The sequence below is a fragment of the Pogoniulus pusillus genome, chromosome 25, assembly GCF_015220805.1.
Source record: "Pogoniulus pusillus isolate bPogPus1 chromosome 25, bPogPus1.pri, whole genome shotgun sequence".
Taxonomy (NCBI): Eukaryota; Metazoa; Chordata; class Aves; order Piciformes; family Lybiidae; genus Pogoniulus; species Pogoniulus pusillus.
Genome location: NC_087288.1, coordinates 18152599 through 18172577, shown reverse-complemented (window position 1 = coordinate 18172577; position 19979 = coordinate 18152599). Strand labels below are relative to the sequence as shown.

The window sequence follows — 19979 nt, the reverse complement described above, 5'->3', positions numbered from 1 at the left end:
TTGGAAAACAAAACCAGCAAAATCTCCTAGCCTGGTACCTTGAGATTGAAATTCTTCTTTGTAATATCATTATAACACAAAAAAACACCTACTAGGTAGAGAAGACCCCTACCCAAATAAGCCACTTACCCCTTAAACATTTGCATGATTCTATCTGATGTGCATTTCAACTGGGGTGCTAGCTTTGTGGAGTTATCACCTAGCACCTCTTTTGCTCAGAACTGGAGTAAAACAAGCATCTCAGCTCTGCATGTTGATTGGCTTTTGTATACCCAGGTTTAGGACAAGACTCACAGTTTGAACACCCTTGCATAGGATGCAGACAAAGATATAATGCCCAATAAAAAACAGTGAGTGCAAAACCAGTTTTCCAGCTATTTTTACACCTTGATTTTGGATAACTATCTGTGTTACTGCTGACTGGACTGTAGGAAGAGTGAAATAGTTACTCACCACAGACTTGGTAGGAGATTGTTATCTAGGCACACACTCTGAGACAACAAGCAAATCTAACAGTAGCTAGCCTATTAATGCAAGGGGAATATAAGTCACCTAAGATTTGCATTTCTCTCCTCCCTGCTCCCAGCCCAGTATCAGGTATCTTAACACCCAATCTCTACCCATCTCACTGATGACGCAGAAACTGAAGCAGGAGAATGGCATTTGGCAAGAAGCTGCACTGCAAATATCTACTTAGATTGATTATAGTTAATTACATTTTTTGTCAAACAGCATGATGTCACAGTATTGGAAGTGAAAAAAATGTTAGTGTCACAGCATTATCAGGGTTGGAAGAGACCTCACAGATCATCAAGTCCAACCCTTTACCACAGAGCTCAAGGCCAGACCATGGCACCAAGTGCCACGTCCAGTCCTGCCTTGAACAGCTCCAGGGACGGCGACTCCACCACCTCCCCGGGCAGCCCATTCCAGTGTCCAATGACTCTCTCAGGGAAGAACTTTCTCCTCACCTCCAGCCTAAATCTCCCCTGGTGCAGCCTGAGGCTGTGTCCTCTCGTTCTGGTGCTGGCCACCTGAGAGAAGAGAGCAACCTCCTCCTGGCCACAACCACCCCTCAGGTAGTTGTAGACAGCAGTAGGTCTCCCCTGAGCCTCCTCTTCTCCAGGCTAACCAATCCCAGCTCCCTCAGCCTCTCCTCATAGGGCTGTGCTCAAGGCCTCTCCCCAGCCTTGTTGCCCTTCTCTGGACACGCTCAAGCATCTCAATGTCCCTCCTAAACTGGGGGGGCCCAGAACTGGACACAGCACTCAAGGTGTGGTCTAAGCAGTGCAGAGTACAGGGGCAGAATGACCTCCCTGCTCCTGCTGGCCATACCATTCCTGATGCAGGCCAGGATGCCACTGGCTCTCTTGGCCACCTGGGCACACTGCTGGCTCATGTTCAGGTGGGTATCAATCAGCACTCCCAGATCCCTCTCTGTTTGGCTGCTCTCCAGCCGCTCTGACCCCAGCCTGTATCTCTGCATGGGGTTGCTGTGGCCAAAGTGCAGCACCCTGCACTTGGAGCTATTGAACACCACCCCCTTGGACTCTGCCCATCTGTCCAGGCGGTCAAGGTCCTGCTGCAGAGCCCTTCTGCCCTCCAACCCAGCCACATCTGCCCCCAGCTTGGTGTCATCTGCAAACTATTGAAATCACCTCAGTGTACAGAATTTACCTTTGTTAATATGTCTGCACAGTTGGAATATACCTTTCACATGTTTCATGTTTCAATCACAGAATGGCTTAGGTTGGAAGTGACCTTGGAGATTATCTACTCTAACTTCCCTGCCCCATGATTTGGCTGCTCAAGGTCTCATCCAACCTGGCCTTGAACACCTCCAGGAAGGGGGCATTCACAGCCTCTCTGGGCAACCTATTCCAGAGTCCCATCACCCTCATACTGAAGAACTTCTTCCTGAGGTTCAATCTAGACCTACTCTCCCTCAGCTTAAAACCATTGCCCCTTGTCCTATCATAGGATGCCCTAATGAAAAGTCCCTCTTCAGCCGACTTGTGGGTTCCCTTCAGGTACTGGAAGGCAGTTATAAGGTCCCTCAGGAGTCCTCTGTTTTCTAGGCTGAACAACCCCAGCCCCTTCAGCCTATCCACATAGCAGAGGTGCTCCAGCCCTGGACTCACTTCAATACTTAAAGTGCTATCTTTTGTTCTTTTTCTCCCCTGTGTCTATGAACATTTCTTTTCAAATTGAGAAACATTGAATTCTTATCAGAGCAACTTTTGACACATCCTTTGTTAATCTGGGTACCTTGTGATCAACTGGGTTTGTGTTCTTCACTCCCACAGGCGTCTTTCATGTGCAGATTAGAAGGCAAGGGCCAATAAGTACTTTACACCTTCTCTCAGTCAGTCTTGCATAATGTGACCTTGGTCCTAACAGGCCATCATTAAGCACTATAAATCACTGCTACTGCTATTAAAATGGAATCTAGGTGAGGAAACAGTAAGGGTGAATGAATGAATAGCAGCATAGTGACAGTTACAAATACCAGACAGAGGTACTGTAAAAACTTGGTTCCATGTCAATTCCAGAGTGGCTGAGAGCAGCTAGGAAGAAAGGGACCTGGGGCCACTGGTAGACAGTAGGCTGAAGATGAGGCAGCAGTGTGCCCAGGTGGCCAAGAGAGCCAATGGCATCCTGGCCTGGATCAGGAGCAGTGTGGCCAGCAGGACAAGGGAGGTTCTTCTGCCCCTGTACTCAGCACTGCTCAGGCCACACCTTGAGTGCTGTGTCCAGTTCTGGGCTCCTCAATTCAAGAGAGATGTTGAGGTGCTGGAAGGTGTCCAGAGAAGGGCAACAAAGCTGGTGAGGGGCCTGGAACACAAACCCTGTGAGGAGAGGCTGAGGGAGCTGGGGGTGTGCAGCCTGCAGAAGAGGAGGCTCAGGGCTGAGCTCATTGCTGTCTGCAGCTCCCTACAGGGAGGCTGTAGCCAGGTGGGGTTGGTCTCTTCTGCCAGGCAACCAGCAACAGAACAAGGGGACACAGTCTCAAGTTGTGCCAGGGTAGGTCTAGGCTGGATGTTAGGAGGAAGTTGTTGGCAGAGAGAGTGATTGGCATTGGAATGGGCTGCCCAGGGAGGTGGTGGAGTCACCGTCCCTGGAGGTGTTGAAGCCAAGCCTGGCTGAGGCACTTAGTGCCATGGTCTGGTTGACTGGCTAGGGCTGGGTGCTAGGTTGGCCTGGATGACCTTGGAGGTCTCTTCCAACCTGCTTGATTCTATGATTCTAAGAGATTTTTAAGCAGAACATTGTCTGTTCTAACACACAGCATGTTGTAGGCCTCAGAACCACACCAAATTACTCAAGCATCACAGTCATGGACATCAAAATAAGAAGTAAGAAAAGAAGGGGTTGGTTTGTCTCTGTAATTAAGACAATGGGAACTTTTAAATTCTAGTCTTAGTCCTTTCCCTGATTTGAGAAAGTAGTATAACAACTTTGCCCAAGTCTCACTATTTAAAAAGCCTGAGTACTTATCCCACAAGGATCCTGCCAGGTTTAATTAGGTTTAATTAATTATGCCTATAAAATCCTTTCCATATGAAAAGTGGCAAGCATGATTTATTAATTAAGCCTAAAAGATCAGTGCAGAATCAGAGACTGATTGTTGCTTTTATCAAGAGAATAACATTTCTAATAAAGTACATTTCAAATGGGAAATGATAATAATAGCCTTATTTAGGCTTTTGTGTGTGTGTGTGTGTGTGTGAGGAGCAAGGCAACAGACCTTTGATGAGTTCTAGGAATAGAATAGTGCAAGCAAGAACAAGAGATACAGGCACACTCACCCACTGCCATTAAGGTGGCCCTGGCATCTAGTGAGAATGAGGACCATGCATCTGGTGCTGCTCTAGGACCATGTATTTGGTGCTGCTCTAGGACCATGTATCTGGTGCTGCTCTAGGACCATGTATTTGGTGCTGCTCTAGGACCATGTATCTGGTGCTGCTCTAGGACCATGTATTTGGTGCTGCTCTAGGACCATGTATCTGGTGCTGCTCTAGGACCATGTATTTGGTGCTGCTCTAGGACCATGTATCTGGTGCTGCTCTAGGACCATGTATTTGGTGCTGCTCCATGATCATGTATTTGGTGCTGCTCTAGGACCATGTATTTGGTGCTGCTCTAGGACCATGTATTTGGTGCTGCTCTAGGACCATGCATCTGGTGCTGCTCTAGGACCATGTATTTGGTGCTGCTCTAGGACCATGTATCTGGTGCTGCTCTAGGACCATGTATTTGGTGCTGCTCCATGATCATGTATTTGGTGCTGCTCTAGGACCATGTATTTGGTGCTGCTCTAGGACCATGTATTTGGTGCTGCTCCAGGACCATGTATCTGGTGCTGCTCCATGATCATGTATTTGGTGCTGCTCCTAGGACCATGTATTTGGTGCTGCTCTAGGACCATGTATTTGGTGCTCCTCCATGATCATGTATTTGGTGCTGCTCTAGGACCGTGTATTTGGTGCTGCTCTAGGACCATGTATTTGGTCCTGCTCTAGGACCATGTATCTGGTGCTGCTCCATGATCATGTATTTGGTGCTGCTCCAGGACCATGTATCTGGTGCTGCTCCATGATCATGTATTTGGTGCTGCTCCTAGGACCATGTATTTGGTGCTGCTCTAGGACCATGTATTTGGTGCTGCTCTAGAACCATGTATCTGGTGCTGCTCCAGGACTGTGTATTTGGTGCTGCTCTAGGACCACGTATCTGGTGCTGCTCTAGGACCACGTATTTGGTGCTGCTCTAGGATCATGTATCTGGTGCTGCTCTAGGACCATGTATCTGGTGCTGCTGCAGAAGACTATTCCTTGGCCTGTTAGATCCCACTTGCTTTGTAGCTTATGGGCAAGTCACCCAGATACAGCCACCCAGAACTGACCATAGCAGTAGAAGCTCAAAACTACCTGCTGAGTGGCAATGTTTGATCTACAAAGGGCCTGATCTAGGTCACTATGACTGCTGCTGGCAGCTCTCATGCATATTACAGCTGTAGTATCATAGAATCATAGAATCAACCAGGTTGGAAGAGACCTCCAAGATCATCCAGTCCAACCTAGCACCCAGCCCTAGCCAGTCAACTAGACCATGGCACTAAGTGCTTCATCCAGGTATCTGTATGTAGAACCCAGATGTCAGTTACAAATGACACCTGTCATTGACACTCCCTTTTTTTGGTCCTCTTCCCTGCCCTAGCTAAGGTAAACAGCAAGGAAACGGATGCTGAGTCAGTGCTCACTTGGGCCAGAATTCATCAGCACAGTCAGAAGAATAATTCAAAACATTCATAGATCTCTGTCATTCTTTTATGCCTAACTTCTGCATTACCATAGAATCTACCAGGTTGGAAGAGACCTCCAAGATCATCCAGTCCAACCTAGCACCCAGCCCTAGCCAGTCAACCAGACCATGGCACTAAGTGCCTCAGCCAGGCTTGGCTTCAACACCTCCAGGGACAGCCACTCCACCACCTCCCTGGGCAGCCCATTCCAATGCCAATCACTCTCTCTGCCAACAACTTCCTCCTAACATCCAGCCTAGACCTCCCCCAGCACAACTTGAGACTGTGTCCCCTTCAAAGTTTAAAACAGAAGAAAAATACAGGTTGCAGGTATAAAAATGATAAATTGGGTCCCTATAAAGACCAAAACAGCAGGCTAACTCCAAAACATGAGAAATTTAGGTTGCCTTAAGTCCAGTTTGAACTCCATCACTTAAACCTCTGTGCTAGTTTGAAGCAGGCTAGAATGTTTTGGTGAGAAGAAGTAGATTAGAGGCTGTGAAAGGATAGCAAGGCTGATGTCTACTGCACTCATAGGCTTGCTGAGACGGAGAAGAACGAGAAGTAAAAACATAGATAACCACTTCTGCTGGGGAACTGGCTGAGCTGTATCTCTCTCTAGCCTCTTTGGCTAATCCACTTTGCTTCCTAACCCCCTGGCCCAACCTCCATTCTTCCTTGGGACTGAGATGAGGTTGAGAGGGGTAGGGGGAAGGTGAAGGGGCAGTTGAGAGCTCCTCCTGGGGACTCAGGTTTCTGGGAGGGCTGCTGTGTTTCTGTATTACCTTTTACCTTGTCTATTTCTGTCTATAACTGTATATACTGTAACTATCTGCTTGTCTCTTGTGCTAGCTGTAATTAAAAGCTTCATTCAATTTCCAGAGCTGGCTGAGTCCAGCCTGGGTGATTTCTGAAGCGTGGGGGGTCAGGGAACACCCAAACCATCACAACCTCCCCCCCCCAAAAAAACCAAATGTCTTGCAAAGAAAGGCTAAGAGACAGGAGGCTGAATAGTTTGGACAACACTGAGACGACCTCTTATTAACGTTTACAAATACCTGAGGGGTGAATGCCAAGAAGGGGCCAGCCTCCTTTCAGTGGTGTCCTGTGACAGAGGCAGTGGATACAAACCGGAACACAGCAAGTTCCAGACCAACATGAGCTGGAACATGTCCAGAGCAGGGCAACAAAGCTGGTGAGGGGCCTGGAGCACAAATCCTATGAGGAGAGGTTGAGGGAGCTGGGCCTGTTTAGCCTGGAGAAGAGGAGGCTCAGGGGTGATCTTATTACTGTCTGCAACTACCTGAAGGGACATTGTAGCCAGGTGGGGGTGGCCTCTTCTCCCAGGTAACCAGCAATAGAACAAGGGGACACAGTCTCAAGTTGTGCCAGGGTAGGTATAGGCTGGATGTTAGGAAGAAGTTCTTCCCAGAGAGAGTGATTGGCATTGGAATGGGCTGCCCAGGGAGGTGGTGGAGGCACCGTCTCTGGGGGTCTTCAAGCAAAGCCTGGCTGAGGCACTTAGTGCCATGGTCTGGTTGATTGGATAGGGCTGGGTGCTAGGTTGGACTGGATGATCTTGGAGGTCTCTTCCAACCTGGTTGATTCTATGATTCTATGAGGAGAAACATCTTTCCTGTGAGGGTGGTGGAGTACTGGAGCAGGCTGCCCAGAAGGGTTGCGAAGCCTCCGACTCTGGAGACTTCCAAACCCCACCTGAATGTGTTCCTGCGTGACCTGCCCTAGGTGACCCTGCTTTGGTAAGAGCGTCGGACTCGATTATCGCCACAGGTCCCTCACGACCCCTACGAGTCTTTGAAGAGACCTGAAACAAAGAGAAAGCCACCAAGAAGGAAACATTTTACAACTGGGACTAAGCAGAAGCAGTTAACAGGCACCGGCAGCTACAGCCCTTAGCAGCCGCTGCAGGCAGCCGCAAGGGAAGGACAACTGCGCACGGCCCGGCAGAGCCTCGACCCCGCCCCCGGCAGAGCCTCAGCTCGGCCCCGCCACAGCAGAACCTCGGCCCCGCCCCCGGCAGAGCCTCAGCTCGGCCCCGCCACAGCAGAGCCTCAGCCCCGCCCCCGGCAGAGCCTCAGCTCGGCCCCGCCACAGCAGAGCCTCAGCCCCGCCCCCGGCAGAGCCTCAGCTCGGCCCCGCCACAGCAGAGCCTCGGCCCCGCCCCCGGCAGAGCCTCAGCTCGGCCCCGCCCCCGGCAGAGCCTCGGCCCCGCCCCCGGCGCGCCCTGGCCCGAGCGCGGCGGTTACCAGCGCGCGCAGGCGCTGGCTGCGTGCCGTGGCCGCGCGGCGCTGTGGTCCCAGGCGCAGGCGCAGTGGCGCCGGTGCGAGCCGGGCGGTGATGGCGGCGCTGGTGCGGGATCCCCTGGCCTCACGGGCCCGGCTCTTGCCGCTGCCCCCCGGCGGCTCCGTGCGCTCCCTCCTCCGTCATCGCGCTCGGGAGCTGGTGAGTGACAGAGGGTGAAAAATAAGCGGTGGCGGGTCTGGAGTTGTGCCGTCCCCTCGGGCCTTGGGTGGGGGCGAGGGTGCCGGCGGGGGGTAGCAGGCCAACCCCGGCCCGGTCACAGAATGATAGGGGCTGGAAGGGAGCTCTGGAGATCATCGACTCTGTGCTGGTTTGGAGCAGGCTAGAATGTTTTGGTGAGAAGAACTAGATCACAGGCTGTGAAAGGAAAACAGTGGTGATGTCTGCTCCCCTCAGAGTCTTGCTGAAGAAGAAATGAAAGCGTTAGGTAACACTCTGGCCATTTTGTCTCACTCTCTGGCTGGGCTTCTGACTGACCTGCATCTCTCTAACACACCTTCCACTCACCTTTGCTTCTTAACCTCTTGGCTGAACCTCTATTCTTCCTTGGGACTGGGGTAAGGTTGAGAGGGGCAGGGGGAAGGTGCAGGGGTGGTTGGGAGCCCCTCCTGGGGACTCAGGTTTCTGGGAGGGGAGTTGTGTTTCTGTATTATCTTTTACTTTGTGTATTTCTGTCTATAACTGTATATACTGTAACTATCCGCTTGTATATTGTGCTAGCTGTAAATAAATAGCTTCATTTATATTCCCAAAGCTGACTGAGACTAGCCTGGGTAACTTCTAAAGTGTGGGGGGTCGGGGAACACCCAAACCATCACTGACTCTCTGGCAAAATAGGTTTACCTAAAGAAGTTCACATGGGAACGCTTTCAGGCATGATCCATACAGAGATGGAGACTGAGGGTGCCCTGGATTGTGTCTCTGTGCCCCAGCTGCAGGCTGAGTGCATCGCAGACGTGGGCACATGTTATTGCTGTCATTTAACTGAGCAGCAGGCTTTGCTGTGAGGCAGCCCTAGAGTGCCATATGTGTGGAAAACAGACAGTTATGTTTTCACAAAGCATGACACTGTTTAAAGATACTTGGGGTCAGTTTTCCTATAGCACAAGATGATTTAGACTGTGTTTAATCACAGAGCAAACAGGAATTAAACCAAGCGTCGTAGAGAATGTTTATGATTTTTAAATGGTCTCTTTTTTGCTTTCTCTCTGTGCTGGTAATAAGTTGGGAAATATTACTCCTTAATCATTTTCTTTATCAGAATGTTTCATTTTCAGTCTTACAAGAAGCAGCTTGAGGGAAGTGAGGTTGGTCTGCCGAAAAGGAAGCTAAGGGGAAACATTCTTGCTTCTTACAGCTCCCCGAGAGGAGGTTGTAGTGAGGTGGGGGAGTTGATCTCTTCTCCTTAGTAACAAGTGACAGAATAAGAGGAAATGGCCTCAGGTTGCCCCAGGGGAGGTTTAGGTTGGATTGTAGAAGAAAACTCTTCATTCAAATGGTTCTCAAAGCACTGCAGCAGGCTCCTCAGGGAAGTGGTTGGATTCCCACCCTTGAAAGGGTTTCACAGATGCAGTGCTGAGGGATGTGCTTTAGCACCGACTTTGGTAGAGTTAGGTAATGGTTGGGCTTGATGTTAAAATGTCTTTTCCAGATTAAACAGTTCTGTGATTCTTGGTTCTGTATGACTGTTCTTGCTTGTTCTAGAATATTCCTGAAGAAAGCTTGTATGTGAAGTGTAACGGGCGACTGGTTAGTGATGAAGATATACTGCAGGATGGAGCTGTCTATAGTCTGGAACCAAGACTTTGTGGTGGAAAAGGAGGTTTGTAGCTTAACTGCCTTTTTAATGCTTAGATTCCTAGCTTTAAAAAACCCTTTTTATTGTACTGCAGTCCTTACTGTCAACAGCAGAGCTAGCCTATCTCTGTCAGACCTTTTAATGTGGATGACTGTGATTGTGAGCTGAAACCAAAGTCTACTTTACAGAGCTGAAAATGGCCAGTGAAGTTTTAGTTCAGCTGATGGTTTTGCTGGCACAGCTCTTTGCATCCCTGGTCAGCTTAGCTCTACTAGTATAAATCTGTAGTTTGCATAAAAAGTACTTTAGAGTTGAGATTGTGCATAAAAAGTACTTTGCTTTGTGGATTCCTAAGCTTCATTTGTGGTCACTTGGGGCAAAGATGCCAGTCTATGATTTTGTGTATTATATGGCCTAGCTGTTTCTTTTTTCTGATTTAGTTTTTAATCTTACCTGAAAAAGTCCAAGATCTTAGTAGCCTGAGAATTGAAGAATTTAAGCTAGATTCCTTTTATTGACAAATTATTTTACTTCTGTTATCAAGGATGTATATTAATTGTGTGAAACTGATGCGGCTACTGATAATGTGAACGTTCCTTGAAGTGGAATATGATGGGTGAAGCAAGTCTAACAGAGTATTTGAGTGTACTTGCAGTCTGTTTGTTTGCTTTTTGACTCCAGATCTTGGAATTTTTCAGCTGTTGCACTAAAAAGTGCAGCTTTTTATCAGGTTACAGCTCAGCTTTGCCTTCTTCAGCATTAGGCAGAGCTAGAAAGAAATATTATTGCTTGTGAGGTATTGCAGTTTCTTTAAGCAGCCTAGAAGTGGTGCTGTGGTAGAAGTATGTAGTGTAGGGTGCTTCATCACATTTGACTACCAGCTTCAGTTATCCTAGGATGACTCATTCTGTGATTCACAGTGTGTAGCTGGTGTGCCATTTAGGTCAGTCTAAAATTATTTAGCATTTTTGTGTCATTTCTGAAGTGTTCCTTATATTTTGACTGTGTATCTTAAAAGCCTGATAAAAACAGGCAGACAAAACCAAGTCAGAACTACTGAGACTTGCTGTATGACCTAAAGGGAACTATGGTTGCCTGGGGTGGTTGTGGATTCCCCTTCCCTGAAGGTGTTCAAAGCCAGGTTGGACAGGATCTTGAGCAACCTGGTCTTGTGGAAGGTGTCCCTGCCCATGGCAGCGTGGTTAGAACTAGATGATCCTTAAGGTCCCTTCCAACCCAAACCATTCCATGATTTTTCAGGTTTAGGGAATAGGGCATTTTGTTATCAGACCTAATTCAGCACCTGTAACCTTAGTTAATGCTCTCTTGGTTGGGTTGGGTTTTTTTTTTGGGGGGAAAAGCACAACATATCTGGCTAGGTGTAGCTGTTAAGTCTGTTCTTCAAAACATAAACTTCAATAGCATGTTTCATGAGCTACAGAAGTTCTCCTTGCTGGTGGCATCCTCAGTTGGTTCTCCTTGCTGGTGGCATCCTCAGTTGGTTCTCCTTGCTGGTGGCATCCTCAGTTGGTTCTCCTTGCTGGTGGCATCCTCAGTTGGTTCTCCTTGCTGGTGGCATCCTCAGTTGGTTCTCCTTGCTGGTGGCATCCTCAGTTGGTTCTCCTTGCTGGTGGCATCATCAGTTGGTTCTCCTTGCTGGTGGCATCATCAGTTGGTTCTCCTTGCTGGTGGCATCATCAGTTGGTTCTCCTTGCTCAAATTTGTGCAGCTTCTACTTAAAGCAATTTCAAAGTGCTGAGCTCTGATTCTTAATCCACACTGGTTTTTCAAGGTACTTAAACACGACTCTTACAAGATGTAGACAACAAAAGGTGGGACCAAATGAGATAAATTAGCAGTCTTGCCTATGAGTAGTTAGTGGCTGAGAAGAAATCTGCTTTGGAGGGCTCTCCAGCATAATGTTGTTCATCATTATCATCTTGATGAAGTGGCTGTGGCTGTCTCCTAAAAAAGTTATTCAACTTTTCTGTTAGATTTTTTTTAAGAAGGAATTTATTTGGTAGGAGTGAGGTTTATCTTGGCTAAATTAAAAAGAATCCAAAATGGTTATCTTGATTTTTAAAAAAGGTTTCAAACCATTTTGCTGGGGAAGTACAGAAATAGGCTTTCATGTTAGAAGTGCTGCACTGATTCTAGTGAACAGCTGAGTGGTAAACACTGAGTACTTCTGTGTTTCAGTATTTCACCCAGTGATAACGTAGTACAACTTTGAGCTTACCTTTTATTTCATTTAAGGAAGAGGAAAGTGGTAAATTCACTGCATTTTTGTTGTGTAGTGGCTCACCTCTGTTTCCTTGCAGCTAACCCTTGGTTGTTTTTTTTCCCTTCAGGGTTTGGATCTATGCTGCGAGCGCTTGGTGCTCAGATCGAAAAGACAACAAACAGAGAGGCTTGCCGAGATCTCAGTGGGAGGAGACTTCGGGATGTCAACCATGAAAAAGCGTGAGACATTTTTGTGGAAGCTAGGACTGTAAATAAACTGACCACGTGGCTCACTGTTAGAGGTCAAGTGACAGGCTCTTGGAGCAATGATATTTTGTTTTGAATGCTAAACCCAGCAAAAGTGAAAGCTTAAACACAGATAAACTAGAAGCCAACAGGATTCTGTCTTCTATAACTATATAGGTGCAAAATAGAGGTGGCCATACCACTGTGGTGCACCTCTTAGATTTCTCATCTGGAATTGTTACAAGTTCTTCTCCCTGAAGCTGCAGGACCGTGATACTGAGCTGGTGAAAGGCCTGGAACGCAAACCCTATGAGGAGAGGCTGAGGGAGCTGGGGGTGTTTAGCCTTGAGAAGAGGAGGCTCAGGGGTGACCTCATTGCTGTCTACAATTACCTGAAGGGACTTTGTAGCCAGGTGGGGGATGGCCTCTTCTCCCAGGCACAGAACAAGGGGACACAGTCTCAAGTTGTGCCGGGGGAAGTACAGGCTGGATGTTAGGAGGAAGCTCTTCACAGAGAGAGTGATTGGCATTGGAATGGGCTGCCCAGGGAGGTGGTGGAGTTGCTGTCCCTGGAGGTGTTGAACAAAGCCTGGCCGAGGCATTTAGTGCCATGGTCTGGTTGACTGGCTAGGGCTGAGTGCCAGGTTGGCCTGGATGATCTTGGAGGTCTCTTCCAACCTGGTTGATTCTATGATTCTATATGTGATCTTACTGCTCTTTCTGGCTTCCAAAATAAACTTGACTCTCTCCTCTTTAACAGAATTTCTCTGTATTTCTGTAGTCATTGCCCTAGGTATTGTTAGTTGTTTTTTCCCATTGTCTTTCATTCAAGCGGGTGTTACAACCATTTAGCAACTGGTACTACACCAAAATGCTGGAAATGGTCTTGATTTTCATGGTCCTGTCATCTGCAGGATGGCTGAATGGGTGAAGCAGCAAGCAGAACGAGAGGCAGAAAAGGAGCAGAGGCGCTTGGAAAGGTTGCAGCGGAAGCTTGCGGAGCCAAAGCACTTATTTACAAATGCAGAGTACCAGCAGCAGTGTCATGAAATGGCTGAGAGACTGGAAGATTCAGTCCTTAAAGGTACTGCAGTTTAGCCTCACATTCTCTCCTCAAAAATTACAGCACTGAAGTATGAACTTAACTCCTAACTGAATGAAATTACAAATCCCAGTGAAATGTGGAACTTAATTTTTCCTCCGCTGCCTCTCTGAAATTGCATTAAAGAGCACACAAGATACAAGTGATGTTTTATCTGGCCATGGTATTATTAGCTCATGAAAGCAAAATTCTGTAAAGGAATTGTTGCTAGCTCAGCTGTAAAAATTACATCATTTTCAGTGAAGTGATAAAATACAAACAGGTCTTATGGAAAATACAAGTAATTAAATCCAACTGCACATATCCTATTTCAATTCCTGTTCGCTGTAATTATATGTCCAGCAGTGTGCCCAGGTGGCCAAGAGAGCCAATGGCATCCTGGCCTGCATCAGGAGCAGTGTGGCCAGTAGGTCAAGGGAGGTTATTCTTCCCCTGTACTCAGCACTGGTCAGACCACACCTTGAGTACTGTGTCCAGTTCTGGGCCCCTCAATTCAAGAAGGATGTTGAGGTGCTGGAACATGTCCAGAGAAGGGCAACAAAGCTGGGGAGGGGCCTGGAACACAAATCCTATGAGGAGAGGTTGAGGGAGCTGGGCCTGTTTAGCCTGCAGAAGAGGAGGCTCAGGGATGATCTTATTACTGTCTACAACTACCTGAAGGGACATTGTAGCCAGGTGGGGGGTGGCCTCTTCTCCCAGGTAACCAGCAATAGAACAAGGACACAGTCTCAAGTTGTGCTAGGGTAGGTATAGGCTGGATGTTAGGAAGAAGTTCTTCCCAGAGAGAGTGCTTGGCATTGGAATGGGCTGCCCAGGGAGGTGGTGGAGTCACCGTCCCTGGGGGTCTTCAAGCAAAGCCTGGCTGAGGCACTTAGTGCCATGGTCTGGTTGATTGGATAGGGCTGGGTGATAGGTTGGACTAGATGATCTTGGAGGTCTCTTCCAACCTGGTTGATTCTATGATTCTTGCTGTCAGCTTGATAGTGAAACTTAAAGCTGTGTGTAGAGACTGAGAGCTCAGTTCAGGAATCCAACTTTAATTGTGTGTCTTAGTAAAACTGCGTGTGAAAGGTTCGCTGCTGCTGTGTTTAATCTGAAGCTTTTGCACCTGCAGAAATGCACCAACAGCTACTGTTTTCACTTGATGCTTTGAATTGCATCTGAAATAAACATAAGGCTGATTTACAACATGCATGAATTGTGTACTGCTGAAGTGGACTTCTGACTTTCTGTTTTGAAGGGTTGCAGGCTACTTCGAGCAAAATGGTGTCGCCGGAAAGCAGTGACGGTCGAAAACGTCCTGGTGAATCTGGAAAGAATGAAACAAAACCTCGGAAAAGAAAATGTTTTTGGTGAGCATTTTGCCTGCTTTTAACACCTGAAGTGTGCCATTTTGAACAGAATGAGAGGTTAGGGACATGCAAGTACACAACATTTTACCTGAGATACAGACTTCAAGGTAATAAGAACATTGAGATGATTAAATCAGAAAGGTGAAACTATGAATGTTGCTGTGTTCACACACTTATGTCCCAGTTGGAGCAGACAAACTTAACTTGCCAAAATAGGCACATTGTGTTTTGTTGCTTCTCATGGTCCCTTTTTTATTGATGAATTAAATTAACAATCAACTTCAAAAAATTGTTTGGAGTTTTTTCTTCCCTTCCCCTCCCCCCAGCATCTTTCATCTGTTGTAACACGAAAGAGAAGTCTTAATGATTTCACTGTTTGGAGTAGCAGTAGGTAACACATTTCTGCACTGGGAATGCTGTAAGAAGATAACTTTATACATAACATGTCAGGAGTATAAGCAGCTCTTCCACTTACTAAACTAGCCTAAATAGCTGCTAAATTATTCTGTATCTCTCCAAAGAGAGTTTGGAAATAAAAAATGAGGGAGAGTTGTTGTTGGGACTTTTGTGTTTTGGTTTGGTTTTATTTTTGAAAAGACCAAGAAGTTAAAATAAGTGAATATTAATTTGTAACATACTGCTTGTGGCAGGCTGGGATTGGAAGGATTGGATGATGCTGACAGTTCAGACTGTGAGGATGAGAGTGAAGATGATTCCCCTCATGCATCTGATGGAAGTTGTCCATCAGGAAGCAGATATGATGGAATTGCTGGAAAATCAAATGAATGTTCAAGCAGCACTCTGGATTCTCTAGAGGATACTCCAGCTAGTAGTGCTGCTGACAAACCACTGGAGCAGCCAGAAGGTACTGAAGGAGAACCACAAGGAGAGACAAACTCAGGTGGGCAAACTGAAATTGCAAATGAAGAAAATAGTAAAATGACAAAGCCCTTGGAGGAAGAGGCCCAAGAAAAGAATGAAATAACCCAAGCTCTAAAAGAGGAGGAGCAAGAAAATGTTCCTTCTAAGCCACAGGAAACCAACCAGTCAGAGAGCACAGTAAGTATGAAGTACAAAATGTTGCTTCTTTTCTTCATCTGCTTTTACTGCCACTTTCCCCATTGTGGATCCTGTTGTATCTTATGACTTCAGTGCATCAGATGTATATGCTTGAATTAGAATCTTAGTTTCCTTTTAGAAGCTATAATCTCCAAAGTTTGATCCAGAATGCCAGAACGGTCCCAAGGTTCAGAAGAAAAACACCTTAACTGAAGATGCATCTCCTGACTTTGGAAAATGGAGCATAGAAAGTGACAGGAAACTGCAGCCAAAGAAGGCTCTTGGTTGCTGGTGTCTCCATGGAGAGCACTGAATTGTAGCATGGCAGCATTGTCATGAAAGGTGCTAAGGAGAACATATCAAGGAAGAACTTACATAAGATTTTAGTCTAGAATTTCTACTAGCATGTAGTTGCCTTTGGCTGTCTATTGTCTTCCCCAAGTCTTAAGGTTTCTCTTGGTTTGTTTGGGGCTTTTAAAATAGCTTTTCCTTCTTTTTACATAAATAGATGCACTCTGAATCTAAAATTCTTCATTAGATGAGGGAGAAAGAATAAATACCTTCTGTAGGATGAAAGATTTACCACTACTTTCCAACACATTACCAAACACTGTCCCATTTGACTATTTATAACCTCATTTGACCTTAATAATTTACCTCAAATTTCAAATCAGAAGTTGTTGGAAGTAGATGTTCTCAATCAGCTGATGAAAGTTAAGTTTTTATGATAAAGTGACTTGGGTCTAGTTGATAACCCTGGCAGTCAGCTGCAAATTTCAGACTTTTGGTAATCAAGGAGGAACTGAAAAGAGCAGCTCCTGCATTAGAGGCAGGATTAGTGTAAATGATGGGATTCATCTGAACTCTAGAGAGTAATGAAAGAGTGAGTTTTGAAACAGATCCTCCAGTATATCTGTGGTGGAAGCAGGTCTGTACTGTAGCTGTATGATTATCTTTGCCGGCGATTTGAGTTGGTGTCACAGCCCTCAGCTAGATCATGAACGGTGCTGACCATGAAGTTCTTCCCCTGGTGATTCACAGCAGGATGCCTGAGATTCTTTTGCCAAAGAGACTTCAGATCAGTCTTCCAAGCAAGAGAGGATGTAGCATTTCCCAGTGAATTGAAAACAGCCCAAGTAATGCTTGACAATAAATATGCCAGTAGTTGTGCTTCATTGCTTCTTGTATGATATGACTCTTCATGCTTTTAGGGATACAGAATCTAGCCTTACTCCAACAATAAAACAGAATGTGGCATTTCTGGTCTAGGGAGTGGCTTGGCTTAGATAATCTGATGCCTTTTCTCAGCTTGAGCAGAAAGTCTGCCATCAGCTGTCAAAGATGAAATTCTAGTAAGTGAAACTTCAATGCATTTAGGTGGAAGAAGGCTGAAGATATAATCTGATACATTAGGATTTTGTCATGTACTGTACTAGAGCTGGCATATTTTAAACAGGATGTTTTGCAGTCTTTGCTGTTTACCCTTTGGCTCTGTGAGAATCTATTCTTAGAACAGGAAACTCCACCAATGCAATAGCAGATTGTTATTGCAGGTGGAAATATTTCTATAGTAGTCCTTGATGGATTTTAAGTAGGATGAGAATAATGAGGCAACCAGTCTTTTTTTGTATGCTTAGCAGGACACAGGTTCTAATTCTGCTAGTGTTAGTTGTTTTTACTGAGTCGATAATGGAGTAGTCTCATTCTCACTGCTGTTATTTCTTGCTCTGAAGTCTGCATCACTCTACCCTAGGACAAATACATATATCACAGTATCACCAAGGCTGGAAGAGACCTCATAGAAGTCCTACCCTTTACCACAGAGCTCAAGGCTAGACCATGGCACCAAGTGCCACGTCCAATCCTGCCTTGAACAGCTCCAGGGACGGCGACTCCACCACCTCCCCGGGCAGCCCATTCCAGTGTCCAATGACTCTCTCAGGGAAGAACTTTCTCCTCACCTCCAGCCTAAATTTCCCCTGGCGCAGCTTGAGGCTGTGTCCTCTTGTTCTGGTGCTGGGCACCTGAGAGAAGAGAGCAACCTCCTCCTGGCCACAACCTCCCCTCAGGTAGTTGTAGACAGCAATAAGGTCTCCCCTGAGCCTCCTCTTCTCCAGGCTAACCAGTCCCAGCTCCCTCAGCCTCTCCTCGTAGGGCTGTGCTCAAGGCCTCTCCCCAGCCTCGTTGCCCTTCTCTGGACATGCTTAAGCGTCTCAGTGTCCCTCCTAAACTGGGGGGCCCAGAACTGGACACAGTACTCAAGGTGTGGTCTAAGCAGTGCAGAGTACAGGGGCAGAATGACCTCCCTGCTCCTGCTGCCCACACCATTCCTGATGCAGGCCAGGATGCCACTGGCTCTCTTGGCCACCTGGGCACACTGCTGGCTCATGTTCAGGTGGGTATCAGTCAGCACCCCCAGATCCCTTTCTGTTTGGCTGCTCTCCAGCCACTCCGACCCCAGCTCACCTGAGCATTCAGCCCTCTTCTTGAGTGTTATCTCTGCCAAGATTTGCCTGGTTTACAATTAGGCAGTAATGCTTTGCCCGAGTAGCATATGTACCACTAAGAATGAGGCTATCCAACAGGATACATATTGCTCAGCTATGATTAGGATTTTGATACAATCTTAATTGCAGGTCTTCTGTTAAATGAAGCATTCTGTCTATGCTTGGTCCTCCCACTACCCTGAAGAAAACAGCAATCATTTGATTGGATGTTCTTCTCTTTGCAGGAGATGGAACCAATAGATCTACTGGCATTCAACTCTGCTGCTGAAATGGAAGCCCTTGGTTTGGATAAACTGAAGATGGAATTGATGTCTTTAGGACTGAAATGTGGAGGCACTTTAAAGGAAAGAGCAGCTAGGCTTTTTTCAGTCAGAGGTTTATCCAGAGACCAGATTGATCCTGCTTTATTTGCAAAACCCTCTAAAGGGAAAAAAAAGTGATGCAAAAAAAATTTTATGCTTCAAAATCTTTCATTTTGTTGTCATTCTGTAGCATACTTTGGCAGCCCTGGATAGTTTTGTTCTATTCTTAATGAATTTTGATTATTGTAAGACAGAGTAAGTTGCCATTGAGTTATGCATTCAATATGTTCCATATTAAAGGAGTGAAACTACTGTCTTTTGATAAGCTTTACAAATGGTTATAACTAAGCCTTGATGGAACAGGTAGGACAGACTCTATGTGGAATGAAATAACCTGGTGTTTTTTCTGTAAGGTGGTTGTGTGACACTGTCATCATCTGCTTCAAGAAAAACAATCCTTTCTTAGCTTTGTACTGAGTTTCCTTCCATGTGTATTCTAGTTTAGAACTCTCAAATGAGATACACTGAACTTGTGATCCAGGCTTAAAAGCTTCTTTAAATACATTTTTTTACATGGCTGAAGCCAGTATAAATAAATAAACACATAAATAACTATGCTGTTCTGTGAGTTTATGTGGGATCTCAGGTATCAGTATCATATAAATTCATAGAATCAGCCATGTTGGAAGAGACCTCCAAGCTCATCCAGGCCAACCTATCCCCCAGCCCTAGCCAGTCAACCAGACCATGGCACAAAGTGCTTCATCCAGGCTTGGCTTGAACACCTCCAGTGATGGCATCTCCACCACCTCCCTGGGCAGCCTATTCCAATGCCAATCACTCTCTCTGTGAAGAACTTCCTCCTCACATCCAGCTTATACTTTCCCCTGGCACAACTTGAGACTGTGTCCCCTTGTTCTGTTGCTGGTTGCCTGGGAGAAGAGACCAACCCCACCTGGCTACAGCCTCCCTTCAGGGAGTTGTAGACAGCAATGAGATCTGCCCTGAGCCTCCTCCAGGCTAAACAACCCCAGCTCCCTCAGCCTCTCCTCATGGCATCCATCATGTGTGCAAGTACTTCTTTTAGAAGTTCAATATAGGGGTGTTTACTTAGTTTGCTCTGGGAAAGTAGCTGAGTGAGGGGAAGAGAATGATCTGTGACCTTAAATTCAAGAGAGTAAAGTATGTGTGCTGGCTGCTGAAGGTTGATAGGGAGTGATGATGTGAAGCTGAATGTAAACCATGTGCTTTTTAGTTCTTCTCCTAAGCTAAAAACAATGTAATGGTCTCTCAAGGACTTAAATATTTGCAGTGGGGGTGTTTTATGCTGTAATCTTTCTGCTGGGAAGTGGCAAGGGTGCCCTTGCTGGAAGGACTATGTGCTCACATGGCTGCAGGTGCAGCTGCCACCTCTCTTTGAGAGGCTTTTTGGAAGTGTTTAGTTCACTGCCTCAGATCTTAGGTTTTACTGCTTTGTGCTGGAGAATATTTTGAGGGCTGGAGCACCTGCCCCTGTGGGGCAGGCTGGGAGAGTTGGGACTGTTCAGCCTGGAGAAGAGAAGGATCTGGAGAGACCTTATAGCAGCCTTCCAGTACCTGAAGAGGACCTGCAAGGAAGCTTTTAGTGATAGGATATAGTGCAATTGATCGAAGTTTGAGGAGGGGAGATTTTGACTGGGTATTAGCAAGAACTTCTTTCCAGGGAGGGCAGTGAGACACTGGAACAGGTTGCCTGAGAAGGTTGTGGATGCCCTCTCCCT

The 19979-nt window shown here is 46.4% G+C and overlaps 1 protein-coding gene across 1 annotated transcript; it reads left to right on the top strand.

Annotated features, from left to right (window-relative positions):
- Positions 1 to 7607: 7607 nt before the first annotated feature.
- Positions 7608 to 18832, top strand: SDE2 (SDE2 telomere maintenance homolog). The gene is made up of 7 exons (XM_064164605.1): positions 7608 to 7771; positions 9335 to 9452; positions 11780 to 11891; positions 12812 to 12981; positions 14240 to 14351; positions 15002 to 15410; positions 18142 to 18832. Exons 1-7 carry the CDS (start codon positions 7667 to 7669, stop codon positions 18355 to 18357), a joined length of 1242 nt encoding a protein of 413 aa, XP_064020675.1. The 5' UTR covers positions 7608 to 7666; the 3' UTR covers positions 18358 to 18832.
- Positions 18833 to 19979: the final 1147 nt, after the last annotated feature.

Coding starts and splice junctions, on each gene's coding strand:
- SDE2 (XM_064164605.1), top strand. CDS start 7,667: ATGGCGGCGCTGGTGCGGGATCCCCTGGCCTCACGGGCCCGGCTCTTG. Junction 11,892..12,811: donor GATGTCAACCATGAAAAAGC/GTGAGACATTTT, acceptor TGTCATCTGCAG/GATGGCTGAATGGGTGAAGC. Junction 15,411..18,141: donor CCAACCAGTCAGAGAGCACA/GTAAGTATGAAG, acceptor TTCTCTTTGCAG/GAGATGGAACCAATAGATCT.